This window comes from Diadema antillarum, unplaced genomic scaffold, assembly GCF_040938485.1.
Source record: "Diadema antillarum isolate AM-2024a unplaced genomic scaffold, OU_Dant_1.0 scf00000137, whole genome shotgun sequence".
In the NCBI taxonomy this organism is placed as follows: Eukaryota; Metazoa; Echinodermata; class Echinoidea; order Diadematoida; family Diadematidae; genus Diadema; species Diadema antillarum.
The window spans coordinates 2,295,638-2,321,533 of record NW_027271026.1 but is presented as its reverse complement, the minus strand read 5'-3'; the positions used below and the strand labels follow the sequence as shown (position 1 = coordinate 2,321,533).

At 37.4% G+C, this 25,896-nt stretch overlaps 1 protein-coding gene across 1 annotated transcript; it reads left to right on the top strand.

Annotated features, from left to right (window-relative positions):
• Positions 1–203: 203 nt before the first annotated feature.
• Positions 204–14,255, top strand: LOC139721046 (N-acylglucosamine 2-epimerase-like). The gene is made up of 10 exons (XM_071632375.1): positions 204–257; positions 882–1,077; positions 1,838–1,913; positions 3,719–3,794; positions 6,020–6,189; positions 8,004–8,228; positions 8,913–8,994; positions 11,347–11,654; positions 12,791–12,878; positions 13,785–14,255. The coding sequence occupies exons 2-10, from the start codon at positions 965–967 to the stop codon at positions 13,850–13,852; spliced, it is 1,206 nt and encodes a 401-aa protein (XP_071488476.1). The 5' UTR covers positions 204–257; positions 882–964; the 3' UTR covers positions 13,853–14,255.
• Positions 14,256–25,896: the final 11,641 nt, after the last annotated feature.

The following is a 25,896-nucleotide window of genomic DNA, read 5'->3' as shown; positions in this document are numbered from 1 at the left end:
AACAGTTAGTAGTACCGGTAGTCCAAGGACAAAAAATACAGGTACGGTACTCCTCGAAATTGTGAATTACCACTAACACTGCATTGGCTGATGCGATCTGCTCCCGCTCCCGAGGCAGGTCCCACCTTCGAGGCGTGCGACAGGACAGGGCAGGGCCTGGCTGGCTGGCTAGGGCGGCTGTGATGCACGCACCGTCGACGGGACGTTCTCTCACCAAAGCTCACTGAGTCTAAGGAGTGCTCGAGAGATTTCTAACAGTTAGTGGCTGTCGTTAAATGTTCCGTGGTATTGCTAATTTTGTCATTTGCCATGACTGTAGAATCTTGTAATTTAATGTGGTAATCGATGTGCAGTCTCTAATTTATATAGACATCTAACTAAACAAAAACAAAATTATCACTTGTGCCTCTTGCACCTTGCAAGAAATAAAATTTTTATGCATCTTTGCATGGGCATGGCACGAAATTTTCACGAATTGGTGCTGATAGCCTTTTTAGTGGCATTAATTTTTCGAGAACTGCCACTTGTACATCCAATGCAATGCGGCAGTGTAACTGTTCCCTCACTGTTAGTTTTTAGACCCTAGTCATATTTATAGACAAGAATTTTCATGTGCATCTTAATTTCACAAATCTATTTAGGCTCTTGCAAAATTGATGAAATAAACATTGTGCATGTGAACATTTCTGATTTTACAGAAACATTAGACCATAAATTGTGATATACCATGAAGTGATAAAGTAGCAACAGTGGTTACTAAAATACTATGCAAAATCTATCAACATCTTTAAGATTTTGTTGTCGTTGTATATACTTGTGTGGTCGGTCACCTTTTCAGTTCTCACTGTCCTTTTGCTCATCCCATGTTCCAAATTTAATAGCACCACTCGCCACAAACAGGATACCTGACTACCTGATTTGAGTTGCCATACCCCTTGACCTGTCATACCACTGGACAGACACCATGACAAGCCAGGCAGTAGCTGACCAGCTGGAACACTACCTAGAGAAGTGCGAGTCCGAGCTGGTCAGAGTGATGGATTTCTGGCTGAAGCATTCCCATGATGAAGAGTTTGGGTGAGTGCACTTCCAATGCCTGGGTAACGTGGGCTAAGGGGTTGAAGGAGGGCACTAGTGGAGCACTCTATTGCATCTGTGCTCTCCCAGCCTCTCTCCCCCACCCCCCCCCCCCCCTCCCAAGACTTCTACACTTTGATATGTCATTGTTCAACCCATTTATAACATTTTTTCTTTTACTTTTTGTCATTTTTTCCAGTAGAACAATATTGCAAGAATCAAAGTCACGCATTGTCTTCAAGATTGGGAATGAATTCTTCAGCTTTATTATCAATTCTGTCTTGAAACTACAACATCTCCTGATCGATATTGTAGATGAGACCAGAGAGTCTTTATTGTTGCAATAAATGCTGCATAAGTCATGAGCAAGTCAGCCAGTGTTGGCATTTCTTTCTCAGGAATTGAATTGGAGATTTGGTCAGATCCCTTTATCCCAGTGATTAAAAGTAAAGCATTCATCATTGTTTAACAGGTTTTTTCCTCTTTTTTTTTTAAATAGCATGCTATCTCACTTCAGAGATAGCTGTTTTGATCCATCATACAATTTTAAATTTAATTCAACCTTTGACCTTACAGCCAACCCCTGTATAACTTTCATTAATGGCATCTACACTGTAAATGCAAAGTCTGAAGTATCATAGATTATAAGCACATAGGCTTTTGATGTCATCACATTAAGAAACAAGTATCTTCTTCCTTTCCTTTTTCTGAAGTCTAATAAACAATTCAGTGCCCCCTTTTAAACATTGTATTTGCATAGCGGCTTCTTCGTTTGCCTGGGACAAGATGGAAAGGTATACGATGAAACAAAGTATTGCTGGCTTCAGGGAAGACAAGTAAGTTCTTTCACATCTGTAGCTAGGAGGTTATGTTTTTACGAACAGTTGTTTCTTTGTTGTCTGCTGGTCACTTTATGCAAAGAGATTGGAATGGAGATATCTATGAAATATTCAGGGATGGTTTGAAATTGGCTAGCTCAAAACCCACAAAATAGTCCAAATTTTTTTTTTTTACTTTTCCACATAGTTTAAAAGAGTAAGCTCTGTTAGCTTAAGAATGATATGTGACTGGTTAAAATTGGACTATCCTAACCCATTCACAAAGTGATTGAAATAAGAGAGAGTTAGGAGATACAGTTTCAAAGAGAAGGAGAGGGGGGGGGGGGGAGAGAAGATTAAAGATTGGGTCACTCAGGCATTCTGTGAAGAAGTATCAGTAAAAATACATTCTACAGTGGAAACTCGATATAACGAGATGGTCGGGACCGAGTCATTTTCCTCGTTATAGCCGATATCTCGTTATATCAGTAGGCATAAAAGAAGGCATAAAATAATGACATTAATTTGCACATGTGGGACTACCCATCATATTTCAATCAATACTGATAGCTTGATATTGTGTGTGAGGGAATTACTCACCTTTATGGGTAAGAAGATGTTTTTCGCCAAGGATATCCAATATCAAGAATGTGTTTCTTATTAATTGTAGATGTTTGAATTTGTAAATTTGTATAGCTTGCGATTGTATCAAGATCGTCTGTGGATTGGTATGTGGTTATCGTATGGGTGTGTGTTGTGTGGAAAGCTTGAATATGGTCTGCACAATGCTGTGTGTGTATGTGACACATTCTGTATAGTACATTATGACTGCGTGTGTGTGAAGACGGTGAATTCCCTAAGTAGAAGGCCAATCACAGCATCAGATTGCCTCACACCTGCTAAACGTCATGATGATGTCATGTATGGCCGTCCCACCACATTTTCTGCATGTATCAGTGTGCGTGCACACACACACTTCACACGTACAACATGCAGTGCTAGCTGGAGTGCACTGAAGAAAATGATTATGTGTGTACAAGACAGTTTTTGGCGCATCAAGCTTTACAATCTCGGAAGATGATAGCACAGGCGAAGTAAAGCTTTACCGAAGGCATTTTGCTTTACCTCGCTATAGCAGGTTTGATTTACTATGTTTTTCTTTGTTTGGAAGTCACAAAATTTATCTCGTTATAGCAGTTATTTCGTTATAGCCGATCTCGCTATAAGAGTAGCATTTTACATAGACTTGTGTGGAAGGAAATTTGGGACCGGGAAAATTTCTTCGTTATAACCGATATCTCGTTATAGCAGTGTTCGTTATACCGAGTTTCCCCTGTATTTCCCAGTGAGAGCAGCACCTGTCCCGTTGGAAAAAAAAATGTGATCTCACATTTCGGTTTTGTTTTACACTGCCACATTTTGACAGTAGAGAGAGATAAGATTATTCTCCCAGGTAAGACAAACATCTTCACAATTTGAGTCGGTAAACCGAAATGACATTTTGATCCATTACAGAGAATTTTTTGTGGGTTTGGTGCCAGGCGTAACAAATTACAAGATTTTATTGGTGGTCTTGATCACTGGCTGGATGCAGGGAGTTTTTAGATTGATTTTGTATCATTGCACAAAAGGGGGCAGTTCATGGAGAACCTGTGGAGTGCAGACTGTATCAAATCAATGTGCCATTGTAGAACATGGGACCCCATTTCAGAGATTAGCAAATGAACCACCTCATCAAGAAAAGTGTGAGCATTAGCTATTTCTGCTCTCGACATCTAAAAAGAATTATTACAATATTTCAGCAACTGATTTGTCATCTGCAGGTATGGACCTACTCAAAGATGTACAACAGTATTCCCAGATACCACACAGACCAAGTCTTGAATGCTGCAAAAAAGGGTAAGTACTGGCAGGATTGTTTTCACGCATTATAAAATGAGAGTCTCTGACTTCAGTTAACGTAATAAAAGGATAAAGTGTCTTCCCACCCAACCCCTTCCCCCTTTTGTATCAGAAAGATATTAATCTATGTCAGGGAAAACTTGATGATAGTGTATTTAACTCTCTGTAATCTTATTTGTTTTTAGATCTCAGCACATAATGTCAATGATATCAGAAGCAATTCAAGAATACAATGCACTTTTCAGCCAGACAAAATTTCTTCTGACCTTCATTCCTCTGTAATTGCAGTAAAAAATAGTGTTTGACTGAAGCAAATGGTTGTTGGTGAAAGTAGTTGGATATTTTTTTCTTGCCTGTCATTTTCCTGTTCCCTGTATCCTGTTGTGGTACAAGGATATCCTGTCTTCCTCTGCTGTGCTCTCTCCCACTCTCTCTGTCTCTTTCTCTGATCATTAAACTCTTTTTCTTTCAGTGTTTAAAGGGAAATTTACCCAAAAAGATATGCGGATTCAGTAAATGCAGAAATAGTTATGAAGTTTCAGAAAAATCATACAGTCCATTCAAAAGTTATGAATTTTCCAATTTTTATCAAATCCTTCTGCCAGCATCTCTGAAAGGCTGAAATGATTTATAATATCACAGTAGTGGAACAATAAAATGAAAATCTCTCCTTTTTTTTTTTTTTTTTTTTTGGGGGGGGGGGGGGTACTTGCCCTCAACTTATCATTGCCATACATGTGGCGTTAAAATTCCCAGTGCCTTTTGAAGGAGGAAAGTCAAATGCTCTTTCATTATGATAGAAAATCCAAAATAAATTGAAATCTTTTTACCTGGTAATATTTTATTGCTCCACTACTGTGACTTTAAATGTTGTACATTTCTTATCCTCTTATTGTCTACTTCCTTCTATGATACAAATGTTACAAATGTTTAAAGTATGCAATTTCCTTCAAGTTTTGGCTTTGTTGGTTTCCAGTGACTACAAAATGTACTTAATCAAATTTCATACTGTACAGTATGTCCCAAAAAAATTACAATCAAATTTTGGCATTGATAACACCCAATCTGATCAAACTGTCTAAATGCTAGTTCAGGGTCTTAAAATATAACATCTTAGCTCTATTTTGCAGAAAACCCCATTTAATTTGGTTAAGCGGTCGCAGAGAAATGTGAAAAGTTGTAAAGCATGTCATGAGTCTGATTCTTCCAAGTTTAGCAAGCTTCGTTAATTTTGTGTGTGAATACAATAGACAGAACTTGAAGGGAAGAGAATCTTGACATCCTCTACAAAATTCCTCATTTCTCTTTGAGCACTGGAGCAAATCGAATGGGGTTTTTTGTAAGATGTGGGCAATGAGTTATAGTTTCATACCCTGAATTTGTATTTCGATTGATTCACTATTTTCAAAGATATCATTGCGGAGGGTCCCATTGTAATTTTTTTTTTTTGGACATTAGGTATATAATCATTTAAATCAACTTCCTGATCAAACACACCTTTAGCTGTTCTGCTTCAAGTATTTCCACATTCCCAAAGCTATGGCTGTAGGATTGCAATTCTTTATTGATATAGTATAGTAAATTTTGTGAAATGATAAGATGTAAACCAGTACACACTTTGATATCATATGTTATCTTTACAGCTCAGTGTCGGGCAAGTCTGCTGCTTTATATGCCAAATATTTCATGAGGTTTTTATTTTTATGAGTTTTGCAAGTCAGGTTCTATTCGCAAATTTAAAGACATATATGAAAATATTGACTGATCCCAAAATGAATGTGACATGCATGCATACATTTGTCCATTCGGTACTGTACTCCACAATCACGTATTTAACCACTTGCAAAATCGTCGGTTTTTGTTCTTGTTTTTTTCTGACTTGTCTCCATCTCGTTTAATATCTTAATCATGAGTATATTTTTTTAGGTGGAAGGAGTCTATCATTATTGATATCATTTCCATGCTCATGTGCATTACGACCCATACCACTCATATCATCATGCATGAACATTTGACGCTATTTTCCTCTCTCTCTCTCTCTCTCTCTCTCTCTTTCTTAATCTGTATATCGATCTATTTCTATCTCTGTCTTTTGTTCATAAATATGTTCACATACAATGTATGTTATGAATGGTCAGGATATAAAGTGACAGTAATATGCCCCGGATTTGATGTGACGTGAAGTGATTTGGCCTTTCTTGCATGTGTGTTTTGCTGATAAGGTGGTGAGTTTCTCATGAAGCATGTCAAGAATCCGGCAAACAACAAGTGCCACTTTGCTGTGACCAGGTCGGGGGAGCCCATCAAGATCCAGAGGACGATATTCAGCGAGTGCTTTTACGCTATAGCCATGGCGGAGTTGGCCAGAGCCACGGGGGATACAAAATACAAGGTTTGGATCAGTATCTGAAACCTGTTAGAATTTAGATGTAATGACGGAAATGAAAAAAGTCTTTTAGTTGCTCTCCTCATGGTGGTAATGGTAGTGGTGTTAGAGTGATAGTTGCCAGTATTGTTGATGTTATGTGGATGATGGTTGTGGTTTTGGAGGGGATTACAGTGATGATTACATGAACGCTGTCTATGAAGGAAAGCAAGAACTTAAAATTCAAATCATTCTGAAGTATACACTAATTCAGTGGACCCAAATTTTGTGTATTTCTTCACATCTTTTATACAGAGTTTGAAGTTGTTGTTTTTTTTTCTGTACAGACCAGATTGATGAGGACTATGCTGATAAACATAATTACATCACTTTTTCATCCAGTTTTGATCAGAAGAAGAAAAAAAAAATGTGATCACACATTGTGTGTGGTGTGACTTGGGAGCAATGAGAATCAAACCTCCAGGATGAAACAGTGGTTGAATGAAAATGGAAAAAAAAGAAGGATTGCTTATATGACCAGATCAAACCTACAAAGTTATTTAAGTTTTATTTCATGCTCTTTGACCCTGTTGCTTTGCAATTTGGTATAGCAGACAATGGCTTCAATCCTCTGATGGACAGCAAAAGTGTGTTGACTTTTAAGTTTTGATGGTTAGTTGTCAGATAAAGATCTTGCCATAAAGGCAATAGTTTTTAGAGGAGACTATAATAGTCTTAAGTCATTAGTCAATAATTTGATCAAGGTAACTATGCCCCTTCTCACACTGATGAAATAAGTATGGCTAATGCTTTTACCCAAGGACTATGCTAAATGACTTTTGCAACAGTAAGTTTTGCTATTTGTTATTATATCCCTCATGTAAAGCTTCTTGCCATAGGATTGTACAGAGCACGAACATGGTGTAGTTTTACTAGCTAGCTACGAGCAGCTGGATGCGGTGCAATTGGTTACTAGCCAGCGGGATATAGTACTTTTGGGAATCCACGATTTGCACCCAATTGTGATCGTGTGATCGATATCTACATTTCTCACTTAAGAATGTACGCAGTGCGCGTAGTAGCGATACTTTTGAGCGACAGTCCTGTAGCTTGCAGCTAGCTAGCTAGCGAGCGCTAAGAGAGCGCGGAGCGCTCGGTGTGCGACAGCATTTAAAACAGAAATCTGTGGTGCGATGGCGCAATGGCGTGGGTGTGTAACGTTAGTGGACGTGTGATCAATGCATTCAGCTCAATTGACAAAGTGACTGCTTCTAGTAACGGAAGAATGATCGCAGGAGGACACCATATCAGGTACGAATTAGGAATAAACTAAAACCGATTTTGAAGATGATCTGGGTAACGAAGCCGCTTTAGGCCTAGCCTACTTCTAACATAGTCCTGGACCTCCTCGATCTTTCGGAGTTTTGCACGCTGTGTAGCTCTGTGTAGGAATCAACAACAGCGCAGCGGTGTCGTTCGCTACGCACTGCTGCTGCATGCACTGCTACGGCCTAACGTTAGATTTATCGTTCACAAAACCTGCACACTTTTCCAACAGGGAACCGTCGTTACTCTAGTAAAATGCTCGAGAGGGATATAAAACAAATATCGACTGCTTTCTTTCGGGCCATGGTAAAACTATTTGACCTCGGTGATGTCTCAACAGTGCCATGTCCCTCGACTTCGTCTCGGGACATAGCACTGTTGAGGCATCACCTCGGTGCAAATAGTTTTACCATCTCCCTCTGCAGCAGTCGATATTTGTATACTATTGTATCCAGGGAGGCAGCTATTTACAATGTTCTCCACTTTTTCCATCTTTCCTTCCTCCATGCCTTCAGACAGAGGCAGTGGCCATGATGGACCAGCTCCAACACTGGGTGATGGTGGACGACTCGGCGTTGGGGCGCCCTCAACTGGTGGGGTCGCCACCCGTCAACTCATTGGCCGTGGCCATGATCTTCATCATCCTCGTGGAAGAGCTGGCTCATGATGACGATGCCCTCCGGGCAAAGTACGCCCCCCTGGAAGAGTGGAGCTTGAAACAGTCAATGCAGCATCTACAGGCATGTACCTTTGCACACCCAACTCACTTCTGTCTGCCAAATATGGCTATGATAAGGATGACTTTATAGATTTATAATTTTGTTCTTGACAGTCTAGGTAAATAAGCTTGTGATTTATCTCTTCTCATGAGATGGCATTTGTTGAATTATAGTCCTTGCATAGTCTAATATAGATCAGCACAAATCTTGTCAATAAGGGAATGATGTGCGATTGAAGTAGAAATTATTAAGATTACCTTAGTTTCTTCGTGAACAAAATGTCCTTAATGCAAAGATATTCATTCAGCTTCTGATACTTGTCACAATCTTCTTCTTTTTTTTAAATTCAAATTCCTCTCCTGATTTTATTTCCATCAGTAGATGGCAAACTTGCTGCAGTTCTGTTTCAAGAAATTCAAATCTTCCCTGAGAACTATGGTATTGTACTGAATGCCTGGGTTAACTTGCTTGCCAAAAAAAAAAGAAAAAAGACATAACTTATTTTCCATCATCCATCACAATTAAACAGACTTATTGTAAGAATCATCCAATGACACCACATTATACAGCGGGCCTGTATGTTTTAACAATTGCCAAAATGTTTGGAAATAAGAACTGTAATCACTAGCGGTTTGCTCAATTAATCTTTTATCAAGAAAGATGTTTTACTTTTGTGTGTTTGGTTTTTTTAACTCCTTTCTTCAGAGGAATGGCAAAGCTGTGCTGGAAATTGTCAGCGCTGATGGAAAAGAATTACCAGGCTCTCAAGGACGACTTATGAATCCAGGTAAATAGCTGCACAGTAGCTTCTTCTGTCTGAAGCATTGCTTGTGTTCTTCATTGCCAAATGGAAAAATAGTCCATCATAAAAGAGAGCTGAATATGCTCTGTGTACTGTGTACACTGAATATTTCTCAGTTTTTTTGTGTGTGCAAATTTCACGAGTCAGGGGCTATTCGTGAAGTTAAAGACGTGTGAAACTATTGACTCTAATACCAATATGAATGTGAGGTGCACACATGCATTTCTCAGTTCGGTACGGTAGTGCACGATCGTGAATGTAATCACTCGCGAAATCGTCAGAAAGTCCTGATTCGTGAAAAATTAGACTCACTAAATATATTGTGTATACAGTGTATGAGCACCAACAGCAGAATAATATAAGTCTAATTGATCAGTTCGAGGTGATTTGTGAAGCTAGTTAGATTCTTTGTACATTTCTATTGTCTCATTTTCAAAGTGCTTTTTATGTGGTGTGAGGTGATGAATGTGAATATCATGCCAGTTCTATTTTATTGTCCCCGCCGAACGAGTTCGAGCAGGGGACTATGAAACGGGCTCCGTACGTGTGTGTGTCCGTCCGTGTGTCCGTCCGTGTGTGCGTCCGTGTGTGATCAAAATGTTCAAAATGCTACTCCTTCGCCATTTCTAACCCGATTTTGATTCTGTTTGCTTTATATGATAGCACTACATGGGAGCTTTGAAACTTCTATACAGAATTTCAATTGTGACCTTTGACCTTGACCTTTGACCTATATTGTACATTTTGCTTCAAAATGCTACTCCTTCGCCATTTCTAACCCGATTTTGATTCCGTTTGCTTTATCACGGCACTAGGTGAGGGCTTCAAAACTTGTACACAGAATTTTGACCTTTGACTTCTTTGACCTTTGACCTTGATTTTTGACCTATATTGTACATTTTGCTACAAAATGCTACTCCTTCGCCATTTGTAACCCGATTTCAATTCCGTTTGCTTTAAGTGATGGCACTAGGTGAGGGCTTCAAAACTTCTACACAGAATTTTGACCTTTGACTTCTTTGACCTTTGACCTTGATTTTTGACCTATATTGTACATTGCCTACAAAATGCTACTCCTTCGCCATTTCTAACCCGATTTTGATTCCGTTTGCTTTATGTGATGGCACTAGGTGAGGGCTTCAAAACTTCTACACAGAATTTTGACCTTTGACTTCTTTGACCTTTGACCTTGATTTTTGACCTATATTGTACATTTTGCTACAAAATGCTACTCCTTTGCCATTTGTAACCCGATTTCAATTCCGTTTGCTTTAAGTGATGGCACTAGGTGAGGGCTTCAAAACTTCTACACAGAATTTTGACCTTTGACTTCTTTGACCTTTGACCTTGATTTTTGACCTATATTGTACATTGCCTACAAAATGCTACTCCTTCGCCATTTCTAACCCGATTTTGATTCCGTTTGCTTTATGTGATGGCACTAGGTGAGGGCTTCAAAACTTCTACACAGAATTTTGACCTTTGACTTCTTTGACCTTTGACCTTGATTTTTGACCTATATTGTACATTTTGCTACAAAATGCTACTCCTTTGCCATTTGTAACCCGATTTCAATTCCGTTTGCTTTAAGTGATGGCACTAGGTGAGGGCTTCAAAACTTCTACACAGAATTTTGACCTTTGACTTCTTTGACCTTTGACCTTGATTTTTTTACCTATATTGTACATTGGCTACAAAATGCTACTCCTTCGCCATTTCTAACCCGATTTCGATTCCGTTTGCTTTATGTGATGGCACTAGGTGAGGGCTTCAAAACTTCTACATAGAATTTTGACCTTTGACTTCTTTGACCTTTGACCTTCATCTTTTTACCTATATTGTACATTTTGCTACTAAATGCTACTTCCGGCGGGGACATATATTACGCACCGCGTAATTTCTACTTTTCCTTGTTTTCAAAGAGTTGACTACTGAAAAGGTTGACTCAAAAATGTCTGATATCAATTTCTCATTTGTGTAAGTGTGTACAAATGTATCTCTCCGAAAATGCAAAATAATGCTAATATGTCTTAGCACTGAGATAAAGGTACTTCAAAAATTGGGTTCACTCTCTGACTAATCAGCTGATTGTATTCCTCATTCTCACTCATTTCTACAGAAATGTGACAAATGCAAGTTTATTTATACAAGTAAGACAGCACAGACCTGCTGTTTATACTTCTGCTAGTATGAAAACAATTTTGCTCAATTAAAATATTGTATGACTCACAGTGTAACTTGCCTGTGTGATGCAATTGTAATAATATGATGTTATTCTAGAAATACTGTCCCCTTGTACAATATCTGTTGTATTCATAGTTTGAAAATTGTTCGCAGGTCATGCAATCGAGACAGGCTGGTTCCTGCTGCAGTATGCCAAGAGACATGACCGACGCGACCTTTATGACACGATCATCCAGGGCTTCATCGTCGACCCCTTCCAGATCGGCTGGGACAAGGAGCACGGAGGCATCTTCTACTTCTTGGACGCAGACGGCTTGTCGCCCACGCAGCTGGAATGGGACATGAAGTTGTGGTGGCCCCACTGCGAGGCCCTCATAGCGTTTATCATGGTATACCGAGAGACCAAAGAAGAGAGATACCTGGATTTCTTCAAGCAAGTGTGGGACTATACCTTCAAGCATGTGAGATATTCAAACTTATTCACTCTATCCCTTCTTCATTTACCCATTAGGGGTACAGTGATTCTTAGTGCCTGTGGTGGCCTTAAAGTGTACCAATACCCTGGAGATCAAATTTGTGTACAGCTAGAATACACACACACACAAAAAACAAAAAAAAACCAGCTATAATTCACCTGTTATAGTCCCTGAAAGAATACCTATTTCAATAAATCAGATCATATCTCTATAACAATATGGCACTTGTGCTCCGCGCATTTAAGTTCTGCTCCGTAAGCACTGGTACTGATGTGTGCGCATTCTAGCTATACATGTACATTTTTACAAATAATATTGAGATTCCATGTCGATCAGATGGATTTATCGCTCACAGACATTGCATATTGGGGGAAAAAAATATTGATAAAGTCATTTTTGTTTTTGTTTTGTTTGATTACATTTAAACCACAATAAATGAAAATCTGAGTGACAAAAAAAAACACAATATATTGCAGAGGGCATGTCTCAAATATGTTCTACAAAATGATATAGCAAACATAATACTCAGGGTATTGGTACACTTTAAAAGCAATTCAATATGATATGAACATGTTCCAAAATCTCTTCTTCTGTTACATTCTATTGTCATGTGTGCTCATACATGATTTAGATTTATGCCAGATTTTAAAGTCCAGTAGAACCATCAAAAAGGGACATACTGGTTTTGTTGAAAGTAATCACCTACTCTGAATATCTTGCATTAGATGGTAATCAACAGTTATTTTTCATCAGAACTATTTGAATTATGCTTCACCTTTACATTCAAGTGTAAGGATTGTGTATGCATTGTAAAATTCTGAAGCAGAAATAGGTCATAATACAAAATAAAGTCAAGAAGCATTTTCACAATTTCTCGTTGGATTTTCACCTCCTTCATAGCAGAATTGAATTTAGTTCATGAAAAACATGAAGTGATGTGTAAATCCTAACAACATTTTATCATTGCTTTAAATTGTTTTGCATTATTTTACCACAATTTTTGAAGAACTCAGAAGACTTATGTGTCAAATCTATCTATCAAAGTAAGTTTTCAATTCTGATGAAGGTGAGCCTTTCTCAGTGACCAATCAACTTCTTTCTGTGGTTCTTACTGCTGATAGTTTGTTGACCCCAAACATGGTGAGTGGTTTGGCTATCTGACGCAGGAAGGCAGAGTCAAGCAGAACTTCAAAGGAGGTCCTTTCAAAGGTGGGTTGAGGAAAGTGTGGAGAGCTGTATTTGCTCTATTTTATGAATTTTATGTGTGATATGAAAATCTGTTTTGTCCAAGCAATTTTTGTTGTTGTTGTTGTTGTTGTTGTTGTTTGTTTGTTTTTTAATACAATAATGATCATTTCTAAGAATTGCAACCTCTCGCCATAAACCATTAAAGTTACTCATCCATTGATATGAATTGGAACTGTCAGAAGCTTTGTCACTCACCAATATCTTAAGTGTACCCACCAGCTCCAAAGTGGGAAATGAGAATCTAAAGTTTCCATGGCCATGTGTGCTCTTGATCTTACTCTTCAATGGACAAGATTGAGCCACATATGTCATACTGTGCTTTTCTCCATGGTTTGTGTAACATGTTAGTCCTTTAACCACCCACAGTCACATCATTGAAAAATAATTGAATCACCAGTTGTTGCACTTGTGATCATGTGTGTTTGTGTTTGTGTTTGTGTAGGTTAGAGAGTGTGTATGGGATGCTGAGTGTAAAAAATGTATGGGGATCTTGGGCTGGTTCGTATATCATCTGTGTATCAACCTTCTTTACACTGTAATCTTTGAATTAATTATATGTCTACCCCATACAAAATTGTGTGGTGTTTGCTGCTTACTACACTGAATAGATTTCAACACTGCCCCCCCCCCCAAAAAAAAAAAAAAAATGATAATAATAATAAATAAATAAAAATAAATAAATAGATAAATAAATAAATGTTTTGCTTCTAAAGGGTAAGTATAGTAATGCTGTATTGAGAAATCTAGAATTCTGTTCATACAAGTTAGCGGTTAAGTGATGAAATATTTCCTAACCGAAAAAATAAAAGAATACTGTCTCTCTCAGATTGCAAATAATGTGTTCCAATTCCACATGTTGTGTTACAGGCTGTTTTCACGTTCCACGATGCCTATTGATGTGTGCTGAGATCATCCGGGAGATTTTGGAGCAGTGACTATAGTTTACCTCACACAAGTGTGCATACATGGGACCAGGGAAAATCTGCTAGCTTGTGCAAATGTGGACCTCCGAGAAGAATTCATGAGAAGTATCATTCAAAAAGAAACACACACACACACACAAAGAAAAAAAATCAGGACCTTTTGTTAGTGTTGACCTGTGCAATTTGTTAATTAGGCATTGTCGACATGGGGAAGGTGTACCATTCTAACATGATGGCCAATGCTTATCGTTTAATAGATCTTTTGATTACACAATCACTTCAAGAGAATGGATTTACATTCATTATTTTTACCCAAATGACAAGCTATGAAGTAGTTTTCATAGTTATTTTTTTGTGTCACATTTGAGAAAACAATGAATGATAGTGTGTAAGTACACACATGTAATTTACTGCACATGAGCATTTTATAATTCAATTTTTGATCATTTTTGTGCAGTGAAAGCATTTGTGTACTTCTTAGAAATTGCATTCTAATCTACTCTTTATCATGGGCTAAATTTATAAAGGTGTTCTAAGTTTCGTCAGATTGATAATAAAGTGAGGTGAACCACAATGTGCACTGTCATTTTATGATTTCGTTTATATGTATCGCCCTTTACCATAGTCCAATTGCAATTGTCACAGCAACAACAAAAAATCTCTAGTTGATTGTTTTGACATGTTCCTTATTACAAATACAAATATTTTTCAGCCCAGAGAGCAAAAGTTTTAAAATCCTTGAATGTGAGACTGAATTTTGATGTGGCTGAAGTCTAATTCTGTGTTGATATATATACACATGCAGATGGTCTGAATATACACATTTCTCCTGGAAATATGTGGATAATGTGAATTGTATTTTCATGCCTTGTATTTTGTGACTTAAAATGTCACCGAGGTGTGGCATTGGTACAACTGTTTAAGTTTAGGGAATATTTAGAATATTTGATCACGAGGCTGGGATATTCAGAACATCAATGAACAGCACTATGCAACCGTGAGTACTACATTTGTGCGATGTTGCTCAAAATATTTGATACTTTACTGTATTGTTAAAACAATTATAATGAGATCATGTCATCCCCTTCTGAAGTGCATTCTGTTCTGTACTTTAAGTCTGGCAAAGGCTGTGCAGATTTCAAGGAAGGATCAGTAACAAAAATTTTCTCATTTGAAGAGGATTTATTGTTTGAAATGGTCTTTCTGTACCTTTACCGTACCAAGATATTTTTATTTGGCAATTTGTAATTTAGTCCTGTGCTGTGCATAGAGTATGGTTACAATAATGTCCATTGTGTTACATTTAGTGTGCATGCTTTTTTGTTTTCTTTTCCTTTCTTTTCTGTAGTCATGGCAAGGTACTTTAATGGTATGTATTTTATGTAACATGAAGGTAAGATTGCAAGTCATCATTCTCTTACAGGGTATGTGGTACTTTCTTTCAGAGAGGGGGAGAGAGATGCATATTTAGTAACACCACTAGTTGTGAGTGGCAAATTTCACTTGAGACTTTCCAGCTCTTTATGAATTGATGGAAAGCAGCATACACGGTATCTGTAATTTTGTTCTGTTTATGATTTTTTTTTTCTGCATTTTTCTACAGACAGGGGAAACTAGTTGAAAGAAGGACCTAAAAACCATGGCAGTTACCTTGTTATATCAGGTTTCTCACTATGTCAGGGTGTACAAAAACAAAGCAATATAAAGAGTTTGAACATGCAGATTCACTTTGTTATAGGAGGATTCTGTTCTATTAGACCTCTTTATAATGAGGTTCCACTTTAGTAGATGTTAATCTTTACCGTACATGCATTAAGCCATTCTGTGGTGGGTCAACTTTGTGGGTTGGTGGTTGTTGAAAGGTTGTTGGTGCGGATATCCATGTTGCTAGGCTGTCTGTAAGTGTTACAGTGTACTACAGGTCAGCTACAGGTGAACCTCATTATAACCGACATGGATGTGAGATTCCATTAGTAAAAGAGGATATTCTGGTAAAACTATCATTATTCCTCTTTTTTACTTTGTCCGTTTAACTGAGATTTTATTACATTACAAAGAGAAAATTCTTGCGGTCTTGGCTATCTTGTCATGACGGGATTCACCTGTATTATTATATAAGTCTTTTACTGGGTTTAAAAAAACAAAAACAAAATGGAATACACCCTGCTTTGATTCTACGCAAGTAGCAAATGTAGTATGCTGTTAAACATCATTATATTTTTACTGAAATTGTCATGACATGTACATCACATTGATTCACAGAGTGGAGTGCGTTCTTGTCCGTCTTTCAATTGTCATGAAAGGATGAAATAGTTTCTGATTATAACTGTGAAGAAGAGGCAATTTAGTGATTATGTGTGTATAGCAAAGTACTTGTAATTTGTTTTTACAATAACCAGTTGATTAAGAATATTAATATGTATATTTGTTTTTCACTTAGTGGTGCAGTAGTTTGTACTTACATGTATTATATTGGGAGCTAATCATTTTCAAATACTCTACACATACATGTACTGAAAGTCGATTCCAGTGTATGGATCAGTAGATACAGTGAGGTCTAATGGGAAGATGTGGAAATACTGTGCTTGAAAGTTCAACGATGAACCAATCATTGACCTCTAACATATGACCCAGGTTGTAATTCATATAGTGTAGCGTATAAACAAGTTTTGATATTTACTCATGGTGACTGGAAACTTAGCAAAGATTGTTATGTCTGTGTGAGCAGAAATCAGACAAACTGTATTTGGCTTTGACATTGTACAAGTCAACTGTGCAGTTCACTTTTAATAAGACTTTAATACAGACTTTACTTTGCACCCATTTGGTGATGTTTTTATGTTGTGTAACAGTAATATGTTACATTCCATGAAAGATGAAAAGTGAGAATCTATTTAGGTAATGGGTAATAGTTGTGACAGAAGGCTGCGAGGTTGTTCGATTTTTAACACTTTCATCACACTGCTTGCCTGCAATAACCTGTGAAATTTCTATACATTTACTGTTATGACATAAAAAAAGAAGAAGTTAATATCGAAATAGATGAACATTCCAAAGTGCTGATGGCTGATTATGCATGCTCAAAGGACATCATACCCCTTTGAGTGTGATCATTCCATTTTTATTCTTAGTGCCTAAAAGACTGCCCTATCTTATTGCAGACATGTAAGCCTTTAGGTACATAGAGCCAGGATTCAAGAGAGCACTGTTGGATGATGTGATAATCACTGTCATATTCATTACGAAGATCAATCAAAGTAGCTCGCATATTCACACACAAGTTTCCGTGGCTAGCTAGAAAGCAAACTTTTGTCTTTAAAGGATCCGTATCCGGTACGAAGTGGGCAGAACCAGCCGGGAACAATGACCGAATCAAGATACGATCTGAGCTTGACATTGTTTTGACGATTTTGGTATCGTCAACGCAAAAATGGTTTTATTATGACATTCATAACATATAGCAGGTGCGTAGGCTTAAGGATGGATCCATGCAATAGCGCCCTCTTGAATCCTTGGTCCATTTCCCTTTAAGATTTTCAAAATTGTTGCTGTCATCACTCCACTGTTGTATTTTTCCAAAATTATTTGACAGGAATGTACAAGTCCATGTGCATAGCTTCTGTGAAGATGCTGCCTTGTACTGTACTGGAAGTGCCAACACCATTTGAGTTTAGTACAGTGTGTACATACGACCTACTAGTACATGTACATCACTTAATGTCAGTGCATCATGAGGAAGTTTAACAACTGCCAATGTGGATGTGAAGAGAAAGAAGAGAAAACATGCGTATATACAATCAGCACAACGTATATCTATATATTGTGAGAAAAATAATGTTTTCAGTAGAATGCTCTATCTAGAACAGACAACTCCATTGAGTCCCTAGGAGGCATGATATTAAGTACATTATGGACCACAGAACTTGCCATGTAATGGTAGAATTGGGGATTTTGGGCTGTAGGATCCATGTTTCCTTTCAAATAGGCTCATGTGCTGATGTATTCATATCTGAATAACTTTCCCTTTTTTCAGTTCTAAGACCAAACAAGAAGCCATTTGATTTATTTTGTTCCTACTTGCCACTAAATCTCCAGTTTGTGAGTACATTGTATTACCCTTTCTTGCGAATGGTTTTCCAATAGCTTTACACAGGGCTTATACTGTACTGGCCTATTGCCTTGTGACCACAGTGCCTTTCTACCTAGTTCTTGGAGCAGATTTAATTAATACTTAGACCGAGTGACATGGATGTTGACTTGTAAAATGTATATCTGTGACACTGACTCAATAAATGACTGACACAAAGAAGTGAAAAAAAAAGACATGTTACTGTGTAATATTTTCCTCACCTTTGTTATGCTGGATGGTTGTTTACAACTTATCAGTTAAAAAGCAGAGTTCAAAAGTTTCACTACTCTTTCCTTCACTCAAATATGAACTAGTTTTTTTTTTTTGTCTGGTTGGCAAAAATCATACGTGCCCAAGGACACAACTTGGCTAGAATCATTCTTCCATGTGACGGTCGTGACAAGAATCCTCAACTTGGAATCATTGGTGTGACCCCATCCCCCCACTCCCTTCAAACACAAGAACTTGAGATAATCTCAAATGGTACACTGCATCTTGTAGCTGGCGCAACCTGGCCCGATTCGAAAACTCAAAAGGGATTTCCAATCAAATTTTAGCCACATTTTAGTGGACTCTGATTATAGCTGCAATTCAGAAGTATGTACAAATTAATTCGCTTTAATAGATCAAGTAGAATCAGACAAATTCATGTACAAATGGGAAGTTCATGTGAACCGGACAAGAAATAAAGAAATTGATGGAATTGTAAAGTTTGACCCGTTTTCACCAAATACAATGTTGTGGTATTGGTTGCAACCACACAGGAAAATTTGGCAGAGATGATGTTGATCACTTGTAACTCTCCAATAGCTTTTCACACAAATATGTACATATTATGATCAATGATTTAGCAGCTACAACCCCTTTCCCCAAGTCGACATAGAAAATGATTTCATGTCTGAATATAAAAATGTAGTGGAGATCTACGTACAGGCCAATTGGAGCCCAGTGAGGTGATATCATGACTGTGACAATAACAATAGCAATGATGATGATGATGATGATAGTAGTGATGATAATACTGTTATTGTTATCATTATCATTACTATTTTTATCACCACCATCATTACAAAGCTAGTAATTACCACCACATAACTTCTACTACTACTGTTACCATTTTCATCATTACTACTATTACCACATGTAGTATTACACATATACTGATTACAGAAATGACTGCTCATACCTCAAGAACATTTGGCATTACACTCTTACATATACCTGGCAAAACTAGAACTATCACTTATTGTGATTAATATACCCCCACCCACAACTGAGGAAATTAGCTCAACCAGGATTTTTTTTTTTTACTTTTTAATGAAAAAAAAAAAATTACCAAGGCAATGCACTGTCCAACAGTAAATAAATGTATTGTTCACAGTTAGTCAAATGTCCCACATCTCAAGTCGAGTGCTCAAAACCTGAGTGAGCAAGATAAATAAACTGACAATTTCTATGGTTTTTACTAAAAATTGTATAACCATGGCGCAACACATATGTTCGATATTAACAAAAAAATGAAGTTTTGCACAACTAATCATAGCCATCACATGTGCCAAATTTCAAGCCAAATGCGAACAGGATGAGGGGCTTAGTTGAATTCACAATATTAGTGTATTATTTTCATTCAAAATATACTGTTACCATGGCAACACATTTTCAACACTGACAAAAGAGTTTTTGCACATCTAGGTAATGTAGAGGTAACACGTGCCAAATATGAAGCCAAAATGCTGTAAACATAGAGAGTTAGGATCTAATTGAAATGTTTGTATGATTTTCATTCAAAATGCACTGTTACCATGGCAACACATTGTTCAACAATGATGAGATATAAAGTTTGCATATCTCTGTACTACAATGGTTGCATGTGCCAAATTTCAAGCCAAATGCTCAAAGACTGAGGGAGTTACCTGAATCCACAATATTTTATGTTGATTTTCATTCAAACTATGCTGTTACCATGGCAACACAATGATCAACAATGACGAAAGGTTAAGTTTGCACATCTACATACCATAATGGTCAGGTGTGCCAAATTTCAAGCTAAATGCTCAAAGACTGAGGTAGTTACCTGAATTCAGAATATTTTTGTATGCATTTTAGTGAAAAGCTGTTGTTACCATGGCAACCCATTGTTCACCACTGACGAAAGATTAAGTTTGCACATCCATATGCTATAGTGGTTGCATGTGCCAAATTTCAAGCCAAATGCTCAAAAAGTGAGGGATTTAACTGAATCCACGATATTTTTGTATGATTTTCATTCAAAATATGCCGTTACCATGGCAACGCATTGATCACCACTGACGAAAGATTACCTTTGCACATCTACGTACCACAGTGGTAATGTGTGCCAAATTTCTAGCTTAACGCTTGAAGACTAAAGAAAGTTATCTGAATCCACAATATTTTTGTATGTTTTTTGGTTCAAAAAAGCTGTTACCATGGCAACGCATTGTTCATCACTGACAAAAGATTAAGTTTGCACATCTATATACTATAGTGGTCATGTGTGCCAAATTTCAAGTCAAATGCTCTAAGACTGAGGGAGTCAACTGAATCCACAATATTTTCGTATGACTTTCATTCAAACTATGCTGTTACCATGGCAACACAAAGATAAAAAATGATGAAAGAGTAAGTATGCACATCTACATACAATAGTGGTGACATGTGCCAATTTTTAAGCCAAATGCTTGAAAACTGAAGGAGTTAGGCTAATCCACACATTAGTGGTGACAATAGTGGTGACATGTGCCAATTTTTAAGCCAAATGCTTGAAAACTGAAGGAGTTAGGCTAATCCACACATTTTTGTATGATTGGTTTAAAAAAAAATCTGTTGCCATGGCAACAGATTCATCACCACACACATCAAATGTGTTTTGCACAAATATACATTACATTGATCGCATATCCCAACTTCAAACTGAATTGCTACAAAACTAAGAGATTAGAGCAATCCACAACATTTTGTAAGATTTATATGCAAATCTTCTGTTGCCATGACAACGCATTACGAAATACTCATGAAAAAGGTCTCTTGCACATCTGCCTGTGATAGCGGTCACACATGCCAAATTTGAAGTTGATTGCTCAAAAAATGAGAAAGTTGTTCGATCCACAAGTTTTTATGAAAATATGCCGTTGCCATGGCAACGCATTATGCGATACTAATGAAAAAGGTGTCTTGCACATCTACCTTTGATAGCAGTCACACATGCCAAATTTGGGGTCAATTGCTCAAAAAATGAGAGAGGAGTTCGATCCACAAGTTTTTTACGAAAATATGCCGTTTCCATGGCAACGCATTATGCGATACTACCGAAAAAGGTGTCTTGCACATCTACCTTTGATAGCGGTCACAAATGCCAAATTTGGGGTCAATTGCTCAAAAAATGAGAGAGGAGTTCGACCCACAAGATTTTGCAACGGACCGACCGCCCGACCGCCCGACCGACCGACCGACCGACCGACCGACCGGCCACCCGACCTCAGGATGATTCCTGTATATCCCCCTACACACTATGTGTGGGTGGGGGTATAAAAAGTAGGAACATTTGAATTTGATCAATTAAACATCTTTAAGATACAACACTTGAAGATAAAGCTAATGTGGTGACTATCAAATCTATACACAAATAGCACATGCAATGAAGATGAGGTTTCAGAAAAAACAAGCAGTATGTACAGTTTTATTAATATATCCTGTCTATTCACATCATTCAAAACAGACAAATAATGTGTAATGATTACATGTTTCTTGGAGAATGGGGAAGGAACAATCACAGAACAATCAAGGTACTCTAACACCGTAATTCAAAATCTGAAACGTTTCCTTGTAACTTGTCCCATGCACCTTCCATCAGCCACGTAACACATACTGACAGTTCAAACTGGCAAATTTTCGTACTGGAGGCACAACAGGTAATAAATTATATCAACTGCAGAAATGCTACCGATATGGATTGTGCAATTTGGCTTGAGCTGAAAGTCAACATGCAGTCCACAGTGTCATATTAAAGTCCTATCAAGTTTCAAGGGACAGCTGTAATGTGCGCCAGCAATGGAACCTTGTGGCAATTGTTTCTGGGAAGGTTAACTTCTGGAATGGCATTTTCACAGGGGCCCAAGTTGAGCTCCCCCATATTTGGCTTGTGAAAACTTTTGCCAAGATACAAAACATTGCACTGCCAAAACACAGTCTCAAAACAATGTGACGGTCAACCTAAACTGTGCAGTACGGCATACTGCGGAGAGATAATCACTGATTGCCAAATGCTATGAAAATTGCTTGATATAAAGATTTAAAAAGAGACCATAACTACTACCACTATGAAAATTACATATAATTACTGCATTAAAAAAAAAAAGTATGATTAAAATCACATCCAAGGTGATTTATTGCATATTTCAGATCTCCCAAGTCTTGGATCTCACTTGACATTTTCATTTTGGACATTAATCAAATTGAAAGCTATGCTCTTTCCACAATATGACAGCCACCTGAATATTACCAACTGTGACTGAAATCAAACTTTTTCCAATTCATTGAGTTTTTATCGAATCATAAATTGTGACTGAATACTGGCACGACATTCCAATTTATATACTTAGTTAGGCAACTATTACACAGTACTGTATTTTTATTGGCATCTAGTATTTGCTCCAGCACAAAAGCTTCACACATCAACTCCTATCATATACACTAATAATTGGGAACAATACTTAAATTCATGTGAGTCTTTGTAGGATTTTTTTTTTTGAAACCCCCCCCCCCCTTTCCCTGTTATTATTAGATTGAACATTTTTATTTATTCATTTATTATTTTTTTCAATCACGGCAAGATCATGTCCGGATAATAGAAAGATCCGTATAGAGAAAGGCTGGATAAGAGAGGTAGGACTGTACAATGTACATTCGGAAAGTTCTGTTCAATTAAATTCTCATTATCAAGGTCTTTAATGAGTGATTGAGGAGGCAGAGACAAAATAAACAAAATAGAACAATGTCTGGAATGCTCTGCAACCTGACAACACAATAAAGAATCTGATTTTCATCTGATTTTAACAGCACAATTTGAACAGCACACTGGAACGCACCAAATGTCGCACTATGCTTGTGAGCCAAAGCTGCGAATACAAGCCCGCTTTCATGACCACCAGATATTTAACCATATACTCAGAGCTTGAAGCAAGCTCAATACTCCCCTCCCCCCCCCCCCCCCACTTCCCACCCCCACTACCGGTATTGAATATTTTGGTACATCCTTGGGGAAAGTTTTGCAGTCTTCCAATTCTCTAGTTTTTTAATCAAGCACACCCACAGATATATGCATAGGTGGGACTGCACTTGTACCGCTAATCAATCTGAATGGCTGTGAAGCATTCAGTACTTGGCAATGTAGTGCTAAAATTTTACTGGTCCCTTGAATAAAAATGAACATGTTAATCTGACAGAAATTACTTCATGTAAATGTACACATTCTTTAGCTGTGATATCAATGATAAAGACAGGAGATTGATACACTGCACAAACAGCACAAGTCGCCCATGAGTCAGCTAGGTAACCAGTTTCCCCAGCTTAACCAAAAACATGCATGCACAGTGCTGTGAAGTGATAAAATGATAAGATTTTACCATTACCAGGACATGGTAGCTGTCTCACGATGTTCTTGTACGTTGCCATTTTGCCATAGTTACCGCTGACTGGAAAAGTAATACTTCATATTCACAAATTTGGCAAACATGACAATTATAGAATTTACTGCCATATACGTGAGGCAAGCTTACACTATTTTCGGCAAGCCTTGAATACTTAACTATTATCCAAGCCTAAATGATGACAACATAGATGCCCAAATGTCTTCAAAGCACACTACACAACGTTCTGCTTTTGATAGATTCCCAGTGGCTATTGTGGACATTCCAACTCTCTTGGTCCATTTCATATATCTTCGAACATGTCTCAAATCAATTCTGTTTTCTTACTGCGGGGGATTCTGGTTCAGCAATGGAAACACAATCAGAAACAATTAATTTAATCATATGAAGTCATGCTATGATGTAACAGGTATCATAACTAATTCACACTGTCACTTATCTGTCAATGAGTCACGACCATTTGGAATCAAAGGTCATATGTGATGCATCATCACAAATGCCATAATGTTGGGAAAATATTTTTTGGTTCTTGGGAAATCTGAATTCCTTAGATGCTAAGCTTTAAATTGATATATAATTTGCCCTACTTCATTATACTTAAGATACTTGTTAAAGAATTGAAAATCAGAAAACTGTGACGATTATATTGCCAAAGTAGTCTTTGCAAGCATTTTTCTTCCTGGCATGATCTCCCACTTTATACGGGTAATGTGACGACGCACCATAAATCTGCTCTATTTCTTTATAAAGACATTTCATTGAATGAGCAGGAACAGGTACATAATGAACTTTTTACTTTGAAGTTTGATGACGAGGTTTTAAAACAAATGCCTTGTACAAAAACTTTTACCTTGTTCTCAAACATCAAACTTAATTCTCTCTGTTTTTATAACATAGCCGTGCCTTGTAGAAATTAGTCCCATTTCAAAATTCTTCCCATGAATTGAATGTCTCACTACATAGTTGGCAGTGGAGTTAAGTTGATACTCAGTATGGAAACACAGGCTCATTGCAATTCAGCACCTGTCTACAAGCCAGTTAAACCAAGAGTAACTACTTGGGGGGGGGGGGACAAGAAAGCCCTAAAAATGATGACTTCTGAAAAGAAAATCTAAAATAAAAATATCTAACAACACTCCTTGCCACTAACTCCCTTCACAAACAAAGCCTATATGTTCTGATCTTGTCTCTTAGCAAGGAAGCTCTAAAATTCATTAAGACATTGAGCAGAGTGCCCAAACGTATTCAGCACAATGTACATATTGGGTGATGAACTAAACTTACAAAAAAATGCCCCCAAAATTAAACGTTCACAAAAACAAAACAAAACACAGCACTGCATAAAACTGATAAATAAAGATTGTGATAAAAATGGATATTCAAAATTCATTGTACAAGAAAAATTCTCAAACAGTACATTTAAAAAAAAAAAAAGAGAAAACTCTATCTCAACAGCAGAATTTTTATTGCAGATCACCTACCAATGAACCGTCGATTAAGAATATATACAAAAACCTTGTGGAGCAACTGTTGCCTCAAAACATTTCCCTGCTTCCAGTGATCATCAATGATATCACGTTTGCTATTTGTCGTAATTTGTTTGATACACAAATAATACAGTACGTCCCAGTGACAAAAAGATACAATCACCGAATCTCTTCTCTCCAATGTTATGTACAGCTATTAAAATTGTAAAAAGTTGATGTCATATGCCAATTTTGATTTACTCTTAAAAATCTAGGTGATGTATTCAGCACTAATCAACTACACATTGGCACTTTACCTCCTAAGTGTTCAAATTCAAGCAGAAGTACTCAACATTGGTGTGACAAGTTATGATAGCAATCTCATGCCTCTTTCGGAATCACAGGACATACTGGATGAGATTTCTCATGCAGAACTCCATCCCTAAAAATAAGTGTCCGTATCATGGAAAGAGCCCTGTGATTCATAGAGGGGCTTGTCAATGTTAATGGACATGTAATGTCAGTTCTCTTAATGGTCAAAGCAATTTTGGGGGTTATGGGATTTAATACTTTCAGTCTGCATAAGCAAACCAAGTGTTTTCATCACTAGAAAGTCTCTCAAGAGGCACCAGTCACTTACAGTCACAAGAAGGAATACCTTTGACCTTTGATATCCAACATTAAGTTGTAAGATGAATCACCTGAGATATTTACAACAGTAATGATATTAATGATAACAGAATGTGAAGGAATGCAAAAAATAATGATAATAATCTTTTTTGCATGTGTTGGATA

Bases quoted from the DNA above. Each gene is read 5' to 3' on its own strand.
- LOC139721046 (XM_071632375.1), top strand. From the start codon at position 965: ATGACAAGCCAGGCAGTAGCTGACCAGCTGGAACACTACCTAGAGAAG. The intron at 6,190-8,003 runs GTTTGGATCAGT...CCATGCCTTCAG, and splicing joins CGGGGGATACAAAATACAAG to ACAGAGGCAGTGGCCATGAT. The intron at 12,879-13,784 runs GTGGGTTGAGGA...GTTGTGTTACAG, and splicing joins CAAAGGAGGTCCTTTCAAAG to GCTGTTTTCACGTTCCACGA.